Source organism: Nyctibius grandis, chromosome 4 (genome assembly GCF_013368605.1).
Source record: "Nyctibius grandis isolate bNycGra1 chromosome 4, bNycGra1.pri, whole genome shotgun sequence".
NCBI classification, from domain to species: domain Eukaryota; kingdom Metazoa; phylum Chordata; class Aves; order Nyctibiiformes; family Nyctibiidae; genus Nyctibius; species Nyctibius grandis.
This window is the reverse complement of record NC_090661.1, coordinates 8579496-8602260: the sequence shown is the minus strand read 5'-3', so window position 1 is coordinate 8602260 and position 22765 is coordinate 8579496. Positions and strand designations below refer to the sequence as shown.

Genomic DNA, 22765 nt, shown 5'->3' with positions numbered 1-22765 from the left:
ACAAAAGAAGCATAACCAATATTGCTACTGTTTGTTGTTGCTAATTATGGAAGAAAATCAACAGAAGATATTTTCCCATGTTAGTTTTTATTGCTTTTTTTGTGTTGCAATTTAGAATATTTAGCTTCTTTAAACCAATTGCATACATTTTGGAAACATTCACAAATTGTCAAAGTTTTGAATAAATTTCATCTATAGTGACATTACTAGGTCAAAAAAAATTTTTTTAGGTGTCTGAGAGACTCAGGAGACTGTTTTTCACTTGATTCAAATTTTGTTTCCAGGTGTTTAGAGTGTCATACAATTGCTGCCATTGCTGCTTTCCAAAAGTCCGATGTGTGCTGTGACTAGAGAAGTAAAACAAAATTGGAAGATGATTACTAGATGTAATCTATTCTTTTATAGCATTACTTTAGTCGCACAAGTGAATAGGAAAATTTTTATTTTCTCTATATAAAGGGCTGCGCTTTACCAGTTAGAGAATGCTGTAGCCTTCCCAAATATTTAAAGCAACAACAGTCATTAGTATTCTTGTCACTATTAGGTCATTAAATGAAATGTGCTGGAAAATAGGACTCTTTCATTAAATAAGCTAATCACATTCAGAGTGAGCTTTAATAAAATTATGATAAATAGCAACTATTTAACTACCAGCAACTGATAGGAACAATACCTTGCTTCTAGTTAAAATATTCTACAAATGTAAGTGAAATAATTAGAACACACCAAGTTCTGCAAAATGCTATGAAGAATTAAGTCTTACCTGACAACTACTTTCCTCTGTGTCTGATCTATTTTGCAGTATACCATCTTTGTCTTTACAGCTGCAAAAAAGCAATGCTGTTTTGAGCAGTATTTTCAAGATAGTGCAAAGGTATTAAACTGCATAAAAACTGTTCAACATCAGATCAACACAAACATAAATACACAGTAGTTCACTTAATATTGTTTTGCTCTTGGTTTTACCAGTCTAGTAGGCAGAAAAGCAAAATGACGTAACGAGATGAAGGTCGTGCATGAATCCTATTGTTTGGTGCCAATCTATTAAAGCAATATCCTGTACAGTTTTTATGAACTTCTCTCCCCTACAAACACATCCTGGTTTAATGACAGCAAACAAAACCAGATGACAAATTAAACCTGTGAACAATTTATTAGTTCTATAAGGAATTACATGAAATACAGTACCCATCACTGAAAAGAAAAACACTGTTTAAAACACAACAGTTAGGCATGTCTTTAACCATGAAGTTTTGCAGCTGTATCTTGTAACAAACACAGAAATCAAAAATGAATATTTTTCTGAATATTTAACATTAGCTTAGAAGACTATAAAAGGTATTGTTCATTAGCATTGTGTGAAGTACAGTACTACAGTTCTTACCATCAATAACAAATGCTTCTACATCATCAGCTCCAATCTGAAGTTCCTGTTGCATTGTGTCAAATGATATCTCTTTATTCTCTACAGCCATTCCCATGAAAGTGAGTAGCCTCATTTTTGCCATATTGTGTTCGTGCAACAAGCCTGTGTAAAAGTGTTGATAGTTTATGGATATGAATTATAATTCAATAATTCATTAATTTGTTTTTCATGTTATTTTTACTATACGTGCTTCCAATAATGTAAAATTTATTTCACATCAAGAAAATATTACTCCTGTCCTTATCAGCATTTTTTTGAGGTTCGCATCTTCCTTGTGTTTTGCTAAAATAGCTAGTTTAGTTGTGAACTCATCAAGACTCAGTCGGTGTCAGTAAAAGGTAATAAGTATCTACAAAAATGAAGCACAGAGATTTTTTGAAACAGTAAAAACATTACCTTAACAGAATTTTAGGTGGTGAGGGTGCAAGTGAATTTTTCAGTTGCATCATCTGGAAGAACAGCAATGCAACAACAAATGGAAAATACATGACTGGTAATGTCAAAACCTTCTTACAGCTTCACCGCTCATTCTCAGGTAGTTGCTTGAAAAGAAACCTCTCTTGGTAATGGTTTAGCAGTGTAACATTTTTGTGCCAGAAGAATGTGTTTTGGCACTGAATTAACTGCTTATACCACAGCAAAAAAGCATCATGAGTCACATGTACGCTTACCGCAGCTAGCGTGGCAAAAAAGTGCTCTTCAAGAATAGAGGAAGAGATATTAAAAGTTAGGTTAGAGCTTTTACATGATTGTATGATTGGCCACACAAAGAATTGAGCCAAGGGCTTTCACATCTAAATCGGAAACAGTTTTCCTGAAAAAAAGTCTAGGTCCACAAAGTTAAGACATGCAGATGAACCAACGCACTTCTTAACTGAGCTCTGTGAGGTACCAACTAAGATTCAGTGGAAGTTTCTTTAAAATGAATGTCAATCACTTTGTTTTGGAATGACATTATAAACATTCACATTGCTTCAGTAAATATTTAAGTTTGGAATTTATAACATCCATACACTAATAGGAAAGCACATTACTGCAGGACATCATGTTGTGTTAATTAGCTGTAATTATGATGCAGGTTCCCTATTTGACACTGATTCAACAAAAATGTGATCACCATAACTCATACGAATGAGGAGCACCAGCAACTCTACCTAACTGGGTTTAATGGAACTCTACAAGCATCAAAAAATCAATTAGCACACATTAACCCTAATTAACAAATGCAAATGAAATGCTGATTAACTTTCCGAAAAAGACTGCTGATAATACCAGATTAAATGTGGACATGTTAGGGCGATTCAGTTGACACAGAAAATGCTACTGCTGGCCTAAGTTGTCAGCATTAATAAAACACCAAATTGTAACAAACTGATGCCACCTGTAGAAGCCTTCACTGCACAGCCTTCATAGACTAGTTTAATTGGTCCTGATCCAGGAAAGGTTAGCACTAAAGCTGATACTGTACTGTCACTGAAATCCTATTATTAATATCCTTTATTTTAAAGCCCAATATCTTGGCAAGTTATTTAAAAAAAACAAACAAACAAACAAACCAAAAAAAACTTTAAAGCATGGCTAAAAAGCTATTTATTTTTGGGAACAGATCATAGGTATTCTGAAGAATTTCTGAATGCCTCATCTAGTAATTGTATTGTTTGCCATACCAAACTGCCCTTGATTTTCAAAGGCATGGCTGAAACACTCAGACCAAGTTCCTAGCATTCCGGTCTGCACTGCCTCAGAATCTCTACCTTGTCCACTGCTCAAAGACATCCAGAATTTTCCGAGTACACCATAAAGCAGGTGAGAAATCAAGATAACTGGAAGTAAGGCTGTCTTTCAAAACAGTTACACAGATATTTAAGGATTTTACTAAGATTATGTGAATCCTAGATATATTGAAAATGCACACACTGATACTCACAGAGGTAAACACATATACAGGGAGGCAAAGCAAAAGAAATCATGACTATGGTAGAGTAGACGATTCATACTACATATGTGTAATTAATCTTCCATAAATTTATTCAAATGTAAGCATAACAGCGTTTTCAGCAAATACTTCTGTGGACCAATAACTAACTGATAAGCCATTTCAATACATAAAAATAATTACAATACAAAAACCACTTTCCCCTAAGAAAGAAAAGCATAAGAAGTCTACACAACTAATGTTCAAATAAATATGACAAAAGGTACACTTATCCTATGTACACATTTACAGACTACCAAAAACTTGCTGATAATTCCATCCGCAAACAAAAATCACATTGATATTTCCATCATTTTAATACCCAAACTACCAGCTTTTTAAAGCTTTGAGGGTAATTATTCTCAGAATTATACCACACTCCATTAAACAAAATAATGCATGTGTTAAAAGGCTGCACTAAACTCTGTTTTAGTAAAACTATGCCTTTCCTCAAATGCATTCAGCCAGCATTCAAGTGTCATTTCAAAATCAAAGTTATAAAAAAAAAAAAAAAAAGAAATCTGATTTTTATGGAAACATTTATTCATTACCAATATGTCAAAACCTTAATGCAGTAATAAAAAAATCTGCATCATTGAGCAATTTCTGCATTGTCACTGACCCTTGTCCTAAAAAGCTGGAATATAAAAAACGTAATTTTAATGCATGCAATAGCTTATGAACCAGTGCTCCTTTGAAACAGTCAATTACACATCAACGGGGGAGTGTCAAAGTGTTAATTACTACTCCTTTTTTCCACAGTGTGTAAATAAAGAGGGTGCTGACATTAACATTCCATCACATTGCTTCATGTGATGAAACAAATTAACTGGGACAGACTGTGGCTTGCTAGGTCTAATGCATCAGCGCATGCAGACACACACACACTATTTGCATGTTCAGGAGAAGTATTTGCTGTTACAGAGTTATTGATCATTAAAAAATTGTAAGAGATTTACACAAGCTGCTGGCTTAGTAAAGTTGTGGTCTCTGGCCTAGCCTAGAGTATCAATGCATGAAAACTACCCTCCCAAAAGGTTTAAGAGAAAAGAAGCAGGGGAAAACACAGTTCTCTTCCAAACCCATAAAGCATCTTGTCCTAGTAGAACGAACCACAGTTAGATGGTTGATTTCTGATCTAGTAGACCTTAAAGTCTAGAAACTCAATCCATTCTTAGAAGTTCCTATTAAATTTCCTTGGCTTCAATATACGGGTTCAAACTGAAGCACTTTGCAGCTTCCATATCTTAAGCCACGTAAATAGTCAGAAATGTAATGATCTGAAAACTTACCAAGGGAGTCAATGAAGTCTTTGTTGTTCTGATAAAACTTGACATAGGATGCTAGTTTAGCACTTACAAAAATTGTCAAAAGCTAGAAGATAGAAAACAAATATAAGAACAGTTTAAATATTATCTATATTTTCCTCCCTGCAGACTGTACAGATACATATATAGAAACTATCAGTAGAGAGCAGAAAAATAAACCCTTAAGAGGTAAAATTGTGTCTTCTATCAATAGCTGAGGGCAATTGTGCTGAGCTTACTTCCTCTTCTCAGATTTGAAAGGCAGTTTTGCTACAGAACTCATGTGAGGGCAGGATTTGTAACTGAGTTTCTGAAACTTCTAAAGGGAAACATTTCACATGTAATGTTTTAGTTTTTTAATTCTAAAAGCATTAGAAGAAATAGTACGTTGCAGCTCAATACTACTGACATAGGTAACTACTACAATGAATTTCAAAAGACACTAATAAAACTAGGTGCTCTACAGATATGAAATCATGTTGCTAAAAACAAAGTTACTTACATCATGAATAAGTTCTCCTTCCAAAAATTTGACTGGTTTTAAGGCAAGAAGATGATCAAAGAGAAAGGTATTTGGATCCTTCAATGCTCGTACAATACATCTAATTAGAAAAGGAAAATGCTTATTTTTACAGCAATACACATTTTTATGAGTAAGTGCAACTCAACTCGTTGTTCTCTGCTTTCTAGGAAACACCCAAGGGTTTTCAACTATTCTTAAATGTAAGACATGTCACATTCCAATTTTAATCTTCATTTTACAGATGGAGAAAAACAAGGAAGAGAAAGCATTAAGTAATTTGCCCAGTATCACAAATGAAATTTGCCAGGTGGTAAGACTACAAATCCCCCTACTGTTTCCAGCTATGCATTTGCTTCCAGCCAAACCTTCATTCCTAGAGGTATTTTTACTGTCCTCCTAAAATTTCATAGAATTAAGTTGTGTAGGAAGATTAATTATACTTGAATACATGACACAAAACAGAGAAAACCCCAATACCAAACACTGCAAGACCTATGATTTATCAGTTGCAGCTCCAGACTATAAACAGACCTAAAGTGTTTCTAGAACTCTAGATGAAAGCTTTTGTGCAGCGGCACATTAGAAGACTTAGTGCTACACTCGCTCTGATGGCCTAGATCACGACCCTGCCACATAACATACACCCAGAAGAACCTAAGGTCTGCATAGGTGCGGCAGTAAGATAAGCCCTAGGTAGACGTGTTCTTTCAGATGTAAAAGGCCTCAGATTGCTGCAGGGTAGTCAATGAAGTTTTCATTTATGCACAGACACTTGAATTTTCAAAATGAGTCATCCTGATTTTCCTGCAAGCTTAAGTATAAACAACTCCCTTGAGAACTGTTGGCTGTACACACCCGGCAAAACTACATGACTTATTAAAAATCTAATTCCTAAGAAGGATCATGATAGGTAGAATGTCAAAATACAAGCTTTTACTCATTTTGGCCAGTGGGGAAAATACACTTAAGAATCAATTTACTCCCAACTTGTCCAACAAGTTTATTTCTGTGCAGTTCACATCCTTAGTACTTGCTCATAGAAAAGAGAGCAAGAGTTTCTTTTCAACAGAAAGTGCTATTTGAAAAAAAAAAAAAAACAAACACTTGGAGTTAGAGAATCAAAAAATCAGTAAGTCTGAAATAAAGGATGCCAATTCAAATTTTGATTGCACAGTTGATGTAAATGACATACTTACACAAGGCTGATCTCTCAAACTGCACAGATAAAAATCTTGATCAAGTCAGCCATGCTATGGAACAGAGGCTGTGGCAGGCCTTTGCCTGCCAGGCCATTCAATACTTTTAATAGTAAGGCGATCAACATAATTTTGCAATTGAGAAAAGCTACTTTTAAGGACACCAGGAAGTCAGTAGTACCTGTGCGCATCAACTCTAGCCTGGGAAGCATTGTCCTCCGTGTAACTTCCCAGTAGTTCCACCATTACTTTTGCTGCAGTGTCACTAGAAGAAAAACACAGTTACTTCAGGATTGCTGAAAAAATAGTTCAAACAAGACACTCAAAATATTTAAATAATTCCATTATGATGTCATAGGTCAAATTAAATTACACTTGAAAAAGATGTAGATGATCCATTTTAATTCTAGTGGAGAGAACAAATTAACTAGATGTATTCTTTCAATTCTTTTTCTACAAAATGTTTATCTTCACCCTTCATTTCATTCTCTTAAATTGATAAATTACCTGCTGGATATGGAAAAAGCTTTCTGAGCTAGGAACAGCTTTATATGGTTCACTAGAATGCTCCTCTTACACACATCTGGATTTAATCATTGCAGAATAAGTAGCACTGCAAAGTTTATTTCAAATGTAAAATGGCATATCTTAAAGAATATTTATGGTCAGGAAAGTGACTGTATAAAAGCTGCCTTTTCTTCTTTCACAGATTCTTTCACAGATTCTCTCTTCAAGTATTCAGAGTGAGAGCTGCTCATTTCACTGACGAAGTTAAGCAGCCAGCAATTAAATTGGCTTAGGCTGCCGTGAAGCAAGCAGCTTCCAACATTGCTTTGACAGACAGCTTTTAGAAAAGCAATTCATTCTAAGAAAATTGAGTAAACCTACAGTCTTGTCCACTCAGATTATTTTGTAAACAACAGCTCATCAATGTTGCTGCAGACCAGCTGCAAGACCATTACTGTGTCATTTTAACAGATTTTGATTTATTTTCACCTAACAGTTCTTACCATGAGTGAGGCCACCAACTGCTGATGCTTTTTACAAAATTTTCAGGAAAAAAATACATGCATTGAATATGCTGTGTGTATATACCCAAAAATCCTGTTCCTATTTCTCATGGAATTCTTGTTGACTATTAAAACAGAAGGCTGTGACAGTTCTTCCATACAAAGAATAGATTTTGCTGATGCCATCTTACTACTTCCTTTGGACCGGATAGGGTATGGGTGTGGATACAACCGAACCTTGATCATGAGAGCACAACCAAACCTCGATAATGACAGCATCTACTTTGCAGAATTCTCCCATGCACGTACACAGACTGGCAACTGATTTACTGAAAGGTACTTTCTCAGTGGACAGGAAGAAGGCTGGATACTACTCGCTGGAGTACAGCAAGTTACAGTGTAAAGCTAAGCTCTTCCTTCAAAGTAGCTCAATTCCAGATACAGAAATTTCCCCACATGGTCTGACAGACCTACAAAATCTCCTTAAAAGAAAAAAAACTGTGCAAGAACAAAGTCTTAATTTGCTTTAACTACTTAATTTAATGGCACAAATTGCACAGGAAAGGAACAAACCAACACAACACTCCCAGTACGTACTGTGCTGGGATATGGGTTTAACCCATATAGCAGCACAGGTCTGAATGGTTTTTATAGTACAATGACACTACCTTTATATGGGTACTTATTTTAAATCTCACAATACTACTATTTAAAAACTTCTCTATAGGGTAAGGCTTTCCGCTCCTAGAGAATTTACCAGATCTCACTGATGTACAGTACAAATATTAAGACATCATGGGAAGCAAGCAACATCAAATATAATCCGGATGTATATTGAGCGGAGAGAGTTTGTGCTCAAGGCAGAGGAATTTTCTGTAGGTCCCAGCCATTATTTCAGAACTGTGTTCAGGGATGTAAACTTGAAAGAAACATCTGTTTTAAGACTCCAGCATTAAAGAGATCAGCTTATGTTTTGTCATGGCAACTGATACTGGGGTGTAGAGGAAGAGACAGCTCTGTATCAGTGAAATAAAATTAATTTAGACAGCTTTATATATGAGAGAACTATTTGCATGTAAATCAGTCTATGACAGACTATGATTTTTACACTGGTGAAATCTTACCAACAATAGATGTTCTAATGAAGACAAAGAACCAGTTTAATATAGGACTGATACAATATAGGCATTCAAGTAAGAGGCTCACCTGATGCACTATTCAACCTAACAATACAAGTCCCCTTATTTAATATAAACTATCAGTAGTTGTTCTTATACACTTCAGAACTGTGTTACAGATTTCTGCAACTTTTCCTTTCTTCTCCCTTCCCCTAGGAGCAAAAATTGAAAACTACAAACTTAATTAATTTCAAACAGTATTTGCAATCCCCCACTTTTATTTATTTATCGAAGCGGGGAAGAGTGGAATCTTTCGATTTTATTTCTAGGAAACATCAGAATGCTACAAGACAACTCCTCGCAAACTTTCTCTGCTAAATTCTTGTGAGCCTCAGCAAATATGACAGGCCTTTTAATCTTGTTCATTCTATTCAGTGTCAGATTACTACCATAAATTAGGATGTTTAAAGCAGTAATACAGACCACTATTTTACCAAAGTTCATTGCTAAATGCGTATCTTGCCCAAGATGCAAACTGAACATTTTTTTCTAGCAAGACAGCTTGCACAAGTACTCCTGGCTCCACGTGCCAGTCTAGATGCGTAACTTGACAAAAAGCCAGTGAGAATTGAAGAGTGATAGTAGATAAATGGAAGAAAAAAAATGGTGTATTCAGAGACTTAGTAAGATTTTGGAATCAAGTCTCTCTACGTTACATGATATTAAATTGAATTAAAATTAAATGAAACAATTATTTTGCAGATGCCTGATACGCTGAGCTTTTTGCTACAGGTATTAATAACAAGACTTGCCAAACGTGTTTGAAGGTAAACTTGGGCAGGACTAATCCCACTCTGAATCCTGCCAGGTTAACAGCAGAGACCAGCTGTAAGCTGCATCAGGCTGGCACCTGGCATGATAGTCAGCACCTCACAGAACTCAACTCTGGCTGCATGCAAGCCATGCGTGCCTGTAAAGCTCCATCTATAACTGGAAAAGAAAACAGGTTGTGTTACCTTGCAGTTTCATACCAACACAGCTAGGAAAATGCTGAAGACTAAAGCAGCTGAGGCACAGAACTTTACTGCAGAACCTTTACAGCAAGGAGCACAAGCAGCAGAGAAAGTAACTATCTCTTGCAAAGTTCAGCTACCAAATACAGATCTTGAAAACAAGCCACACCAGCCATCTGTTTTCCAGCCACCACCACTGATTTTTCTTCAGTTGATCACGGGAAAGATAAAAATCTCTCTTCAAAGAGATCAAGATGATTTTGATCACCAGAAAGAAGAAACTTCAACCAGAAAGTGACTGGAAAAGATTTTATTAAAAAAGCTTGCACTTATCACTGCAGGAAAAGGAACACCACACAGAATATCTGCATGATCTGCTTTTCAGAAGATACCAATCTGTTCACTACCAAGTTATCCACTGGGGAAAAGTTTATTAGCTATGGAAAACTCTCTCTTCTGCCACATTAAGTGAAGTTAAAACACAAACCAACCAAACAAAAAATTAAACTGTTTTCAACAATGTATTCTTTTTCCTTGATTATAAATCAACATGGTAAGTGAGGTATGATTTTTATTACTTATTTTTCAGTTCCCACTTATCTTCCCATACTGCTAGATAGAGCAACATTCCTGAGTGCTAAAGCTGGAATGCTCCTGAGACTTTCCCATACTATTGCAAATACTGCCCACTGATCCAGGAGAGTGAGCCAGGTCAGAGGTGCTAGGGTCACTTCTTGTTTTCTTTTCTGGAGAGAAGTGTAAGTGCTCTGAAAAAATGCTCCATTCAGTGCAAAGCTTGCTGCAACAGATGGTAAGGACACGGAGTGCAGGAGTAATGTATTACAGGGTTTGTCAAAGTTTTTAATGCCTAACTTAAAAAATATCACCTATTATTAGTAAGCAAAAACCATTTGGTAGCAAGGTTACTGGTAGCACTGGAAACAAAAATTAGAAGTTTAATAAGACTAGCTAAAAATAGCTAGCTATTAAGTATGGGAATTAAGCTAGTTAAAACCTCTCAGTAAATCAATAGGATGATAAGTGTTTAAAAGAGTAGGAGCATTACAGAGTATCAGTGTAATATTTCTGAGGCAAAGTAAGTACTAAGCCATGTGTAAGATCTCCGATTAACATTTCTGAAATTATTTTGACCATCTGAAATCTGTCATACAATATTACCAATGCAAAAGCATTTTAATATTAGTAACAGGAATTCCCAATTATGTTGTAGCTCACAGTGTAACTACTCCACAAGGATTAATCATCCCTAAATTGAGGTTAAAAATGACCCTGCTATGCTGACGCAGCATTTCCAGACTACAATTTCACCAGGCCAGAATAAGCTTACTCTCCTGCCAGAAGAAATTCTCCTTCTCCTATGACAGCTTCACACTTGCCTTTTTTTCTCCTGGCAAGGTCACCTCCCCAGTCCAATCCATCATGCAGTTGCACAATGCCTACACCAGCGCAAACACACCCAGAGGGGACAGGACAGGAATGGGGTGGACAGGACAGAATTGCTTCCTTCTGCAGCAGTAGAAGGTTATGCAAACGTAGAAAATATTAGTGCAGTTCTGCTACCAGTGTAAGTCAGCACCGGAGGTCCTAAAGGGTGGGGGAAGCAACACACGCACGCGCACGCACACACCCCCCCCAAACTACAGCAGGAATGAATGGTTTAGACAGCCTGAAACTGTTGTGGAACTACATGCTGAAACCACTTCTGGATATCAGCCCATCTCTACAGCCCCGGCCAACGCAGTCAATATACCGTATCACATCTGTAAGATAAACTGATGACAGCTCTCAGTTAAGACTTCCATTAATTTCCAGGCACGATACACACAGGATTACTTTACATGCCAGAAGACACTGGCCTGCCAAGTTTGTTAGATCAAAGATGCTTCTTATGATCCAGGATAATAATTTAAAATGGCCAAGCAGGTATTCTGTGGACATTAATTTCCATGACTAGTGGAAAGCTCTGTCCTAAAGGTAATGTTTACACAAAACGACTGATTCTGTTAATCGTGATTGATAAGCCTCCCAACATCATTAAATAAGAGATAGCACTACCATGCACTGAAATGTCAAAAGTGCAATTAAATAATAAACTTGGCATAATGCTACAATGCTCAAAGATTAATATTTATAGAAAGGAATAGTTTTATTTTGGGAGTCTGTGGTGTGCAGCTAATTCACTACTAACTGTAATATTCTTGGAAACGACGGTTTAATGTAGGAGTGGTTAAAAACATAACAAGAAAACAACCCAGGTATATTTGGATTGAACTATCAGTACAGATGATTGATTTTTAAAGTTCTGTGAGAAATACTTTCCTTACAGATCTCTTACATCAACTTAAAATACAGTTACCTACTATCTATTACTTGTCTCTTATACCTTTTTTTGCAGTCTACTAGGACATCATACAGCAGTCTCAGAAGCGTATGCTTTTTCTCTGTGCTGAGATTCCAGTCAGAAATCCATTTTCGGACCTAGGTAGAATAGAAGCGAAAAAGAAGCATTGGGGAAAAGACTAAAATAAAACTGAAAATATTTCTCATTTTCTCTCAAGCAGAAAAGGATTGAAAAGATCTTGCACAAAGACTTCTCCTTTGGGTCCTCTGACTCTCATGCTCCCCAAGCAGAACCTGGAAGTTTTCCCATGAGAAGCCACAAGTCTGTGCTCTCCATGTTACTTCCTAAATAAGGATGAGTGATGAGGTCCCTTCCAATCCCTAACATTCTGTGATTCTGTGATTCTGTGTAATACACTCTAATTCCAGAGCAAGGGACAAGACCTTGATGCCTCAGTCCTGATAAAAGCTTCTCACTTTCATCACTATCCCAGGAATCAAAAACACACATCTAACTACGTTCAGCATCAGAAACAGAAAATAAACAGCAACTTGATCTAGATTCTGTAGACAGACCTTCACAAGATAAGTAATTCTGTATTCTGTGTTTTTTATTTCACTAGGCTCTGGCAATTTATAACAGGGAGAGATTGTCTATATCAACTCTGACTCATTTTTAGTGAGACACAACACAGTTAAAACAAAGGCTGTAACTTGAAGCACCACATTAATTACCTGATCTAGTTCAGTTGGAATGTACTGGATGGCACCACATGATGAGGCCACTTTAAGAAGGCTGCAGTACACTGTGTATCTCACAGGCGTGTTCTTATCCATACCATGGAAGAGATTGCTCAGTCTAAACCACAAACAATGAAAAACTGAGTTAATGAGGTTTCAAAAAAACTTTACTGGAGTGCACCTAAATGTTTCTACTAGGATGTGTGTTAGTACACAGAAAGCACCTGGTGGCCCCTTACATGCGTGATGAATTGTAATGGCTTCCAGTTTGGTAAGTTTTCAACAGATAAGCTGAAAACTCTGCATTTTAACTTTAATTTTGTAATACCCAAGCAAAGAAAGTATATTGGTACTTCTATTTTATGACAGGGAAAAAGAAGGTAAAAAAATAATGCTTCCTGCAACAGAGAGACATACCTTGCCAGACACCCCACACTTTGATTTAAAGACGTACAACTGCAAGATGCCATTGTTTCACTTTCCTCTGTACAATACTTACAGCTGCAATCTAAGAGATGGGCGCTCTCCTTCCCGAAATTTTACTAATTTCTCACACAGGCTTTCAATCAGTGCTTCTTGTTTGTCAGGTTCCAAGATAAGAAGCAAAGAGACTACACTGTTCATCACGCTCTCAACATCTGCACACAACAAAACAAGCATCTGTTTAGAACTGCAAGCAGCGATCATCGGTAGGTATTTAGTGCTGGAGAGTTACTTCTGCTATGAATGATTATTCTGCATAGGCAAGAACTGGGAGAGAAAATGTCAAGATAACCAATCACAACGTACAAGAGGTTTGGCTCACGCAGTCTTTCACCAACACATCTCCACGTAAAGCAAGACTTACCACTCTAAGGTCAAAACAGAATTTGGTATTTGATATCACACTTGCTTCGAATTCTCTGTTCACACATAAGAGAAGTTAGAGGAACTTCAGGTTTTAGTCTTAAAAAACCATCAGCTTCCTCCTGCACATCCAGAAAACCGTCCCATGGTTCTACAGTGAGAATACTAACACCTAATGCTCAAGTACCATAAAACATTTCACCAGAAGCCCAGACCACAGGCAAACTGCCTGCAACAGCAAAGTATATTGAAAAGCCTCCCCAGCTCCTGTTTTAGGCATGGTGTTACATCCTTTCCAAACAGGACCAGAGAGGTATTTTTGTTTTCACAGTCTGCCCAAATATCAGATATGTAAAGGATAAGAACAAAACTCATTACAAATGGAAAATATTATTTATTCCCCAAAATGACATCTGAACATCAAACAGCAGAGCAATAAGCTTCTCCAGTATTTCACACTCATTTGCTTACAGGAAAAGGCAACATGAAAAATAATCTTAAGTACCCCTTCTCAGATGAACCATGCATTCTTTCAAACAACACATATTATTCATATTAGCAATTGATTTTTTTTACATGTAAAAGTTCTAAATGGAAGTTGTGTATTGGTACAGAGCACAGCAGGCACAGAAAGTTCATTTAAGACTACTGCAGCATTATCAGTGTCATTAAAACATATTAGTGCAGTTTCTAAGGAGCTACAGCCCTAACTCAAAAGAGAGTTACTGACTACTGAAAATCCTAGTGTTTTCAGACAATATTGATCAATTAATGTTTAGGCCTTAAAACTTCAACTTACAAATGTCTCGTCCTAATTTTTGTTGTTACATTACTTTTTGTTGATCCATTAATTTTTGTTGATCTGCAGCATCACAGCCATTAACTGACAGTCTTATTTTTATCATGGGTTTTTTTTTCAGAGAGAAAACCTATTTTACATACAGCTTGCTCTGCCCTCATAACAAGCACAGTCCAGCTCAATTTCTGACTTCTTCAAAGGGCGCTGGATGTTTGGAGAAGGGAGGGGTAGAATGTATGCAAATTTTACATGGCAATGATGGAAATAAGCACCTCCAGTTTTAAAAAGATGCATGTGTTAACATGCAAGCCACGCAACATGCCTCTAAATTCTGCCAACTGTTACTGTTTGAAAGCATTGATGGTGATACGTTTAGCAAAGCCAGTAAGACGTAAAGATGCAAACCTTTGTCATCCTCTTTCAGGCACACATCACAAACTTCAATAATCTGTGCCAAGTCCACGTGAAGTCCACCTTCAGCGTTTTCTTCAGAGATTTCTGCTCCTTTGGATTTCAGGTAAGCTCGAAGTTCTGCAGCCTTAAAAAAAAAGACAACACACACAAAACAAAGCAGTTGTTTTGTTAACAACAAAGTCAAAGTAATTACATTTCTTACAGATTTTTGTTCTGCAACCACTCCTCTGCCCCCACTGCTCACTCACACTTCCTCTCACTTCTCCTTACCACCCTGTGTCCTACAACACTCCCTCCCTTCCCCTTTAACATACAACCCAAATACCAACTCAGTGCAAGATGCTGCATGTGCTATGGCTGCTTTGTCAGTAAGTGAACAGATCACGCAACCGTTGAGCTTTCTGACAGCACGATATGTCACTTACAACTGGTTAGAGGACAGCAGGCCTAGTCAGTTTTTGACAAAGATGCTTTCTTCTTATGAATTTTTATTACCTTTTACTCCCTTTGAAAACTTCAGGCAAAACAATAAAACCATTTAGTTGCTTCTTCACCAGAAAAGGAAAAGCATGTAAAAAAAGAAACCACTTTGGAGAAGGCAGAACACAAGTTCAAGATAGTTCCCAATATAATGCTACGACCTGCCTTACCTCGTTAGGATTTAACTCACACTAATAAAATACCTTTCCCCAGCAACAGGCCTATGCATTAACTTCACAATCCACAAGTTTCAACAGCAGAACCATAACCCTTTGGAGACAACCTGTGTGAGGCCATACAACTTTTGGCACACGGGGACTCTGACCGGGATGCTACTGTGACACCAGGGGTAATTTACATCGCGTTCAATGTTGCATCGTTACGGTACCGTAAGACACTGTTAAATGCTCTAGGACCCTTTACTGACTGAAGATGTTTCAGACTAACTACTTGATAGGGATTTACTAGACATTATGGTGAGTGAAAACTAGACTGAAGGCTAGTAATTGCGTATGCATTTCTTGTAGTTTTCCAACTGCACATATAGACACCACTTAAAAGACACTGGGAAGAACAAACCCTACAATTCAAACACAAAACAAAGTAGCTCAAAGCCAAAATTCACAGTTCCCATGCCTGTAGTATCGAGAATCCTGCAAAACCAAGATGCATAAGTACTGCTTCAGCCCGCATCCGAAATAGTTTTCCTCTCCTAAATAAAAGTACCGCTGAGGAGAGGTGAGAACAAAGTACTAGGGAGGAGAAGAACTTCGAAGAGAAACCTGCAAACACAGACTTATCTTTCAGTTCACAGTTTCTTTAACCCGCCTGTTAAATCCCCCCAGGAAATAGCCCACGAGACTTCGCGGAGAGCTGCGCGGGCGCGCAGGGCGCACGGCAGCCTTCGGCAGGACAGGTACGCGCTCAGGCCTGGCAGGGACAGGCCCGAGCCCTCGCTCCACCTGCCCCGCCGCCCTCCCGCACAGGCCGCCGCAGCCCGGCCCGGTCCTGCTTCCCCGTCCCGGGGATCGACCCCCAGGGGCCCGGCCCGGCCCGGCCCCCTCGCTCTGCCGCCGACACCCGCGCGGCCCGCCCCCCGCCGAGCCCCGGCCGCTGACCTGATCCTCCTCCGTGATGTCGATAAAAGCCGGGACGCTCATGGCGGCGGAGGCTGCCACGGCCGGACCGAGCACGCCGCCCGTACCGGAAAGGCAGAGCGGCTTCCGGCGCGGCGCGGAGCCCGCTTCCGCTTCCCGCCACGGAGGGGCGGGGCGGGGCGGGGCGGGGCGCGAGATCCTGCCTGTCCCGCCCCGCCCGCCGCTGGGCGGTGCCGGCGGCGGCCCCTCGGCCGTGAGGGAGGGCGGCGGGAGCGGTGACAGGTGTTCCCCGCTGCCCGGCTCCGGCCGCGGCCCCTCAGAAGGGTGCGGACCCGTCCAGGCTGACCCGCTGTTCCCCAGTCCCCCAGCGGTTCCCCCCGGGCCCTCGCCGGCGGAGTTCTGCTGTGGGGCAGAGGTGCCCCTGCCGTGAGCGGGCGACTTAGCGGCGGCCCGGACCCGGGTTCCGCCTCACCGTCTGCCGGGCGGCAGCGGGCCGTGCCTCGGCGGCAGGGCGCCGTCGGGCGGGTCGCCTCAGCTCTCGCCTGTGTGAGGGAGATAGAAGTAACGGGCCGCCTTTAGTGAGGTATTGCCAGCTGCGCTTGTGCCCGTGTGCCGTAGGTGCCCGTGTGCCGTAGGTGTCTGTCACACCAGGACTGTTACCGTGTGGAAAGAATGAGATTTAGACCCCTAAAAGGAGTGTTTTCTACTCCTCCCTCCTCATAAAAGTGTAAGTTCTTACCTAGTCCTTTTTCCTGGAGGAGTTCAAATAATAGACTTAGTTTCGGTGTGTTGGGGGTGAAACCTGGTCAGAGATAGGACAGAAGTTCCTAACCGGGTGCTAGTAACCAGTTGCCTCGGTTGTCTTAATACCACCTTAGCTCATACTCCAGTTAAAAAGTAACAAACAATGACTTGGTTTTACCAATGTATTGCACATTTTTTCAGCTAAAGAGTAAGAAATTTCCAATTCAACAGCTCTGGCACACCAACGGAAACATAGCTTGACTTTCCTGGTATTTCCAAAGCTAAAATAAAAGCCAAGAAAAAGAATCAGAGGAAAAAAGAAAACCACAAGCAAACTCTTATTTCCCTGTGGCTTAAGCTGTGTTCACTGGATATAGAAATTTAGAAAACACTTAGACAGATCCACATCTATTTGGGTTAAATATTTTCTAAAGTCTTATTTAATAACAGGTGGAGGGGTCTGAGAGAAGACTTTGTGGATGGCCTCTTATAGCTACATAAAAGTACTGGCTAGAAAGTGATTGAGAGCTTTTTACTACTCTAAAAGTCGTTGAGTAATTCAAGATAAATATTTCTTTAGAGAAATACAGTCTGACAAGCAGTAATGGGGTTTTGATGTGCCAGGAAGACAGAGCTGAGATGATTACTTTGCTAATGAGAAAGTTGAGGCTGGTGCTTTGGTGCTGCGTTTTGTGTCGTTTAAGTGTACATTAGAACATGTGAACCATCTTGATGGTACAGGGGTTTGTAAAGTCTTGTCCCTGACGTAAAATAACTGAATGAGATATCGTTCAATGGGACTAGTAGAGTTTTATGCTTCAAGAGTTTAAATAAATGATCTGCAGTATGAAAAAATCTATCTTGATTTATTGATCATGCCACTGATTGCCTTCCTAGTGTTGACACTGTTCAGCAAAAAGAGCCATTGCTCTGCTGTCAGTGAAACACTAATTTGGCCCCAATTTTACAAATGAGCTTTTAGCAATAAATACGGGAACACAAATAAAAAGGGGCCTTAACAGCAATATTTGGTGTTTGCAGTGGTTTGTATTCAGAAATAATTTACACAAACTTCGGAGACTCATTGAATATTAATGGCAGCCTTGGAGTTTTCAAAGAGGTTTGCCAGTGTATTGGAAGGTAACTAGGAAAAACTAGCAATTGATAATGAATGCAAAGGCCATCTAGACTAAAGGATGCCACTCCAGCCAGTTGCTGTGCTTAAAAAATAGCAGATGCTATTTTTGTTATCCTGGAAATTCCCTATGAAAATGTTTTCGTTCCTCAGTAAAACAAATCTTGATGAATTCAGCTTCACTGGCTGGGGAGTGGAAATTCCTCCCCTCCTGCAAAAGCTAAAAAACTTTAATTCTGCTGTGGAATTACTGGGCAATTTGCAGGAATCAAAGTCACAGTCTGAGGTTGCAGGACAGCCTTTGCACCTCTTGGCTCTATACTCCGAGTTTTACTCATTTATACCACAACTAACACACAGACCAGGATTCTACCTACAACCTGTTTTTGTTTCGGATCACCAAACGTTTTAGGAAATGTTTCTAATTAGGGTTTATATAAAATATGTAGAAGATATTGAAAGCACTAGCAGTTTCAACCTTTTAATTATTAGTCACATCACTTTATTATCATTATACACACCATAATTCACAGAGATAAAAGCATCTTTTAAATACTTACCTAAATTCCCGAAGTTAGTAACACTGCTGTACACAAACCTCCTTTTTTTCTTTTTTTCACCTACAAACCTGACGAAATAATGATTAGACTTAGTTATTGAGTCTAATAACCAGAGCAGGGGTAGCACCTGCTTCTGAGTTTCCACAGCACTGAGCACAATGAACCTGATAAAGGCCCACACTGCCTTTAATGAAGTTCATGACTCAAATTAGGTTTGTTCATCCACATGCTTGTATTACTTTTGAATAATGATTCAACTCTTAATTTTTCTATCATCGAATCCTGGCTAATTAATTTCTTCTAGTTTGGGCAGTGTTTTTGAAATAATATCCCTACTTTAACTGCTGAGGTATCTTTACTAAAAGTGTTTTTTAAACAGAACATTTTAATACTGTCTGATTGATAGTCTTACAAGTATATTGCATTTCCTAGGTCAGCATTCTGAAAGTTGCAGATAGGTATAGAGATAGGTCTCTCCTTTGTGTGCCTAATCTGGAATGGGATCTGATTTTTTAAGCATTTTTAAAGTGACTAGACTTTCATCTAGTATTGCTTAATACAGTCCTGTGAGAATAAAGGTAACTTGGGATCCGGCACATGGGCGGAACAGGGATACATCATACATTTGATTTGCACAGATCTTTAGGTGACATTTCAGGTGCTGAAGTATGTGCCTAGTGCCAATTTGCTTTCTGGGATATCGTGCATCGCCTCAAGCTGCCATGAGTCTCCTATAGATCACATGCTGTACCTGAGATTCCTCTGCAGATGTCTCAGATACCCCAAGTCACACAGTGAACTGACTCCCAAACTCAGTGTCTATCTTTTGTTTGGGTAGTGTACCCAGATGGAGGTTTGTCATGTATTATTCCAAATATACAAAGATAAAGTAACCATTGATCACACTGGGTAGACAGGACATGACTCTAAAGAGCGCTGCTGAAACATCCACATATGGTATGTTGCATGATACTTTATTTGTCCCAGAAGAATTAAGATGATAGATGGTAGCTGAGATCTGAACTTGTGCATCAGGAAGTCCATTTTGAATATAAAGGGGGCAGTATGTGTTTTGTGAAACTACCAGCGTAAAGAGGATGCAGTGGAAGAGTGGGTTTCAGTTTTATTGGAATAATGACATTTCTATGGAAACGAGGTGATTGTTTATAGTCCTGTCTGCAGTTTGTGAAGCCAGTTCAGAGAGGGGGTGTGGATGGGGTTAAAGCTCTGCCGAGGGAGCCAGAGGTCCCTGTGGAGGCTGCCAGGACGGGTGCACCAGGGCTGGGGAGCCTGGGACAGGCAGTGCTCTGGAGCAGGCAGGTCTGCAGGGTGGGCTGGGAGCAGCGCCCCAGGGACAGGCCAGAGGGGGAACCCACAGGAGGTCACTACAATTTCAGAACTGGCTAGTGTGTGTGTGTGTGTGTGTGTGTATGTATGGATGGATACACATGGAGAAAGAAACATCCAAGTCTTACCTGCTGAAGGGAAGAGATTAATTTTGACTGGCACCCACTGTAAACTGTTTTGTTTTGTTTCTGTAGGCAAACCAGAGAGAGAGAGAGATGAAGTCTAAAGAAGTGATATTCTGTCCTGCATGCTTTGAACGTAGTGACTGAAGAAAACAAAGTTCTTCAGGTGACACATCTTAAAAAGCAGTCTTTTTGGAGGCAGTAGCTCTTTGAAATCAACGAACAGCTTTTGAAAATGAAGGGTTTAGGGTTGGCTGTGGAAACTGATCCTCCTTTATTAAAAACATTGATGAAATGGATCTTTTTCAAGACAGAAAAGAAGTGCAGACTATGATGGCAAATTTTTCCCACTCCAGAATTCCTTTTTCTTCTTTTCTTTACAGTTCTGTATCTGTAGTGATGAGATGAAAGCTGAGCTGTGTCTCCGGAAAACTGGGTAAGGGTAAGTGCCTTCTGTGAAAACTGGCCAGTGACATAACTGTAGACCCCGTTGGTCCCTGTAACGCAGTACCTTTTGTGCTGAGTGCCCTCTTGAGGTCTTTGGCACACAGTGACCTGGACAAATCCCAGGTAGTGTGACAGTAGCTGAGCTGTTCGTGAGTCCTTCCTTTAAAGGTTTTTCCTCTCTTTTTTTCTCCTTTGAGAGAGATGTTCTAACCAGCTTAGACTGGGGGAACGCAGGTCAGCTATTACTTTAAGTCAGAATTACGGACAATGATTTATTCAGACAGGGTGAAAAATAATTCAGAACTTCATCCAAAATCCCAACCAGCCAAACTAAATCTGTTTCATACTCAGGAGCTTTGATTAGCTTTATTGATATACAGAAATATGCTTCTTATGTATGTCTCGTTTTTTTTCCTAGTTCTGGCTGGGACTTAAGGAAAAGTGCTAAAACAGCCTTTGAGTCTCTTCTTGAGAGACATATCAGAGATCTCAGGGGGAAGCCCATTGTCCTTACTCTTCCAGCCAAGTTCTGTAGTCAGAGGAACTCTGGATAACTTCAGGAAGTATAGTAACTTTTGGGTGCTTATCTAGTTTTCTTATAAACTGTTTGTAAATTCTCCACATTTGCCCACTTATTTCAGTTCCCCCAATTGTATCAGTTTAAAAAAAATACCTGCAGCTATCCTGACCAGCATGCTATCTTCATTCAAAATATTTGTTAAATATTCTGAATTTAAAAAGCAAAATTCAATATTGTATTATTATTAATAGTAATGGGTTCTGGCATGGAGCATTTTGCCTTTGAAAAGCCTTTAGAAATGTATTTTATTTGGACTCTAGATACACTTATTTTGCTGCTAGTGTAGCAGGTGTTTTTCTTAACCATTTTTTAGGAGAAATCCTAAGTTTAGAGGAAATGAGCACTCGATTATTTAAATTTCCTGAGATTAGAGGAAGAACACTTTGCCAAACAATGCCTCCTCACTTCAAAACCTCTCCCCATAAATTATGTTAGGAGATCTTATTAAATGTCTGTAAAAATTTCCTATTAAAAATGGTTGATTGCAGTCCAGACCATCACAGCTTTTGTGCTTTCAGTGAAATACCACAGCTGTCGCAAAGAAATATATTGTGAGACAAAAGGTTTTGTTTCCTTAGTCATAAATTATTTTTGTGATATCTGAAGTAAGATAAAACTTTCACTTATGTTTGAGTGAAGGAAGATTCCAGTGATAACTTGTTCAAAAATCTATAAAAAGAATATAAGAATGTAGATCTAGATAGCAAATTAGAATCAGACTTCCTTTTTGTTTAAGGAAAGCAATTATTTCTGAAGTCAGTGGAGATTATAACCAGGGATAATAGCATAACTTTGCAAAGCACAGTGCCTTTATCTCAGTAGAACCTGAAGTTTAAACTTTCAAGTCTGACCTTTGAGAACTATACAATAGAAACCTTTAGTGTTGGCTAGTTTTTAAACCAAAGTTAAACAATAGTAAGTAGTCTGTTTACTAATTATACTTACAAACAAAAATAGATCTTTTTATTTTTTTAGATTTTAAAGAAGTATTAAACAAATTGGTTTTGCCCATATTTGTTTTGCTGTTGGCAAATGAGTTTTCTGTGAAGGAATTCCTCAGAAAACAGCAGCCTTTTAGAGGAAGCAGGGCTGTGTGTACACTGAACAGACTGTGAAGTATTTGCTGTCAGGACTGGATTCTAACTATGCTCACCCAATCAAGAAGTATGAGTATATTCCACATATGACCTGTGTATGTAATGAAAATATAGAAGTACAGCTTATATACTAAAGATTATTTTCCATAATCAGTTGCCAAATAATTGTGAATGAAAGATAAATTAGGGTATTCACCGTTTGCTCATACATCATTGCTTTATGTATAAAGGTCAAATTTCTCAATCTCCTCCCCTTCTTGTTATAGAGGTTACTGAATAAAGGAAAATAGTACGGGTGCTAGAACTCAGAGATTGAGAGACATTTTGGGTTATGTATGGAAAAATCAATATGCTTTTTCTAACTATCAACAGTATTTATAACTAAGCCTGTTCTCTTTACCCTGCGCCATCACAAGAGTTTACTGGA

At 38.9% G+C, this 22765-nt stretch overlaps 1 protein-coding gene across 1 annotated transcript; it reads right to left on the bottom strand.

Moving 5' to 3' along the window:
- Nucleotides 1-68: 68 nt before the first annotated feature.
- Nucleotides 69-16442, bottom strand: EIF3M (eukaryotic translation initiation factor 3 subunit M). Its single transcript, XM_068399442.1, has 11 exons — nt 16328-16442; nt 14721-14853; nt 13170-13308; nt 12665-12788; nt 11973-12067; nt 6609-6692; nt 5211-5310; nt 4694-4775; nt 1385-1528; nt 764-824; nt 69-347 (listed from the first exon to the last, which is right to left on the bottom strand). Exons 1-11 carry the CDS (start codon nt 16367-16369, stop codon nt 227-229), a joined length of 1125 nt encoding a protein of 374 aa, XP_068255543.1. The 5' UTR covers nt 16370-16442; the 3' UTR covers nt 69-226.
- Between the last annotated feature and the right edge of the window lie 6323 nt (nt 16443-22765).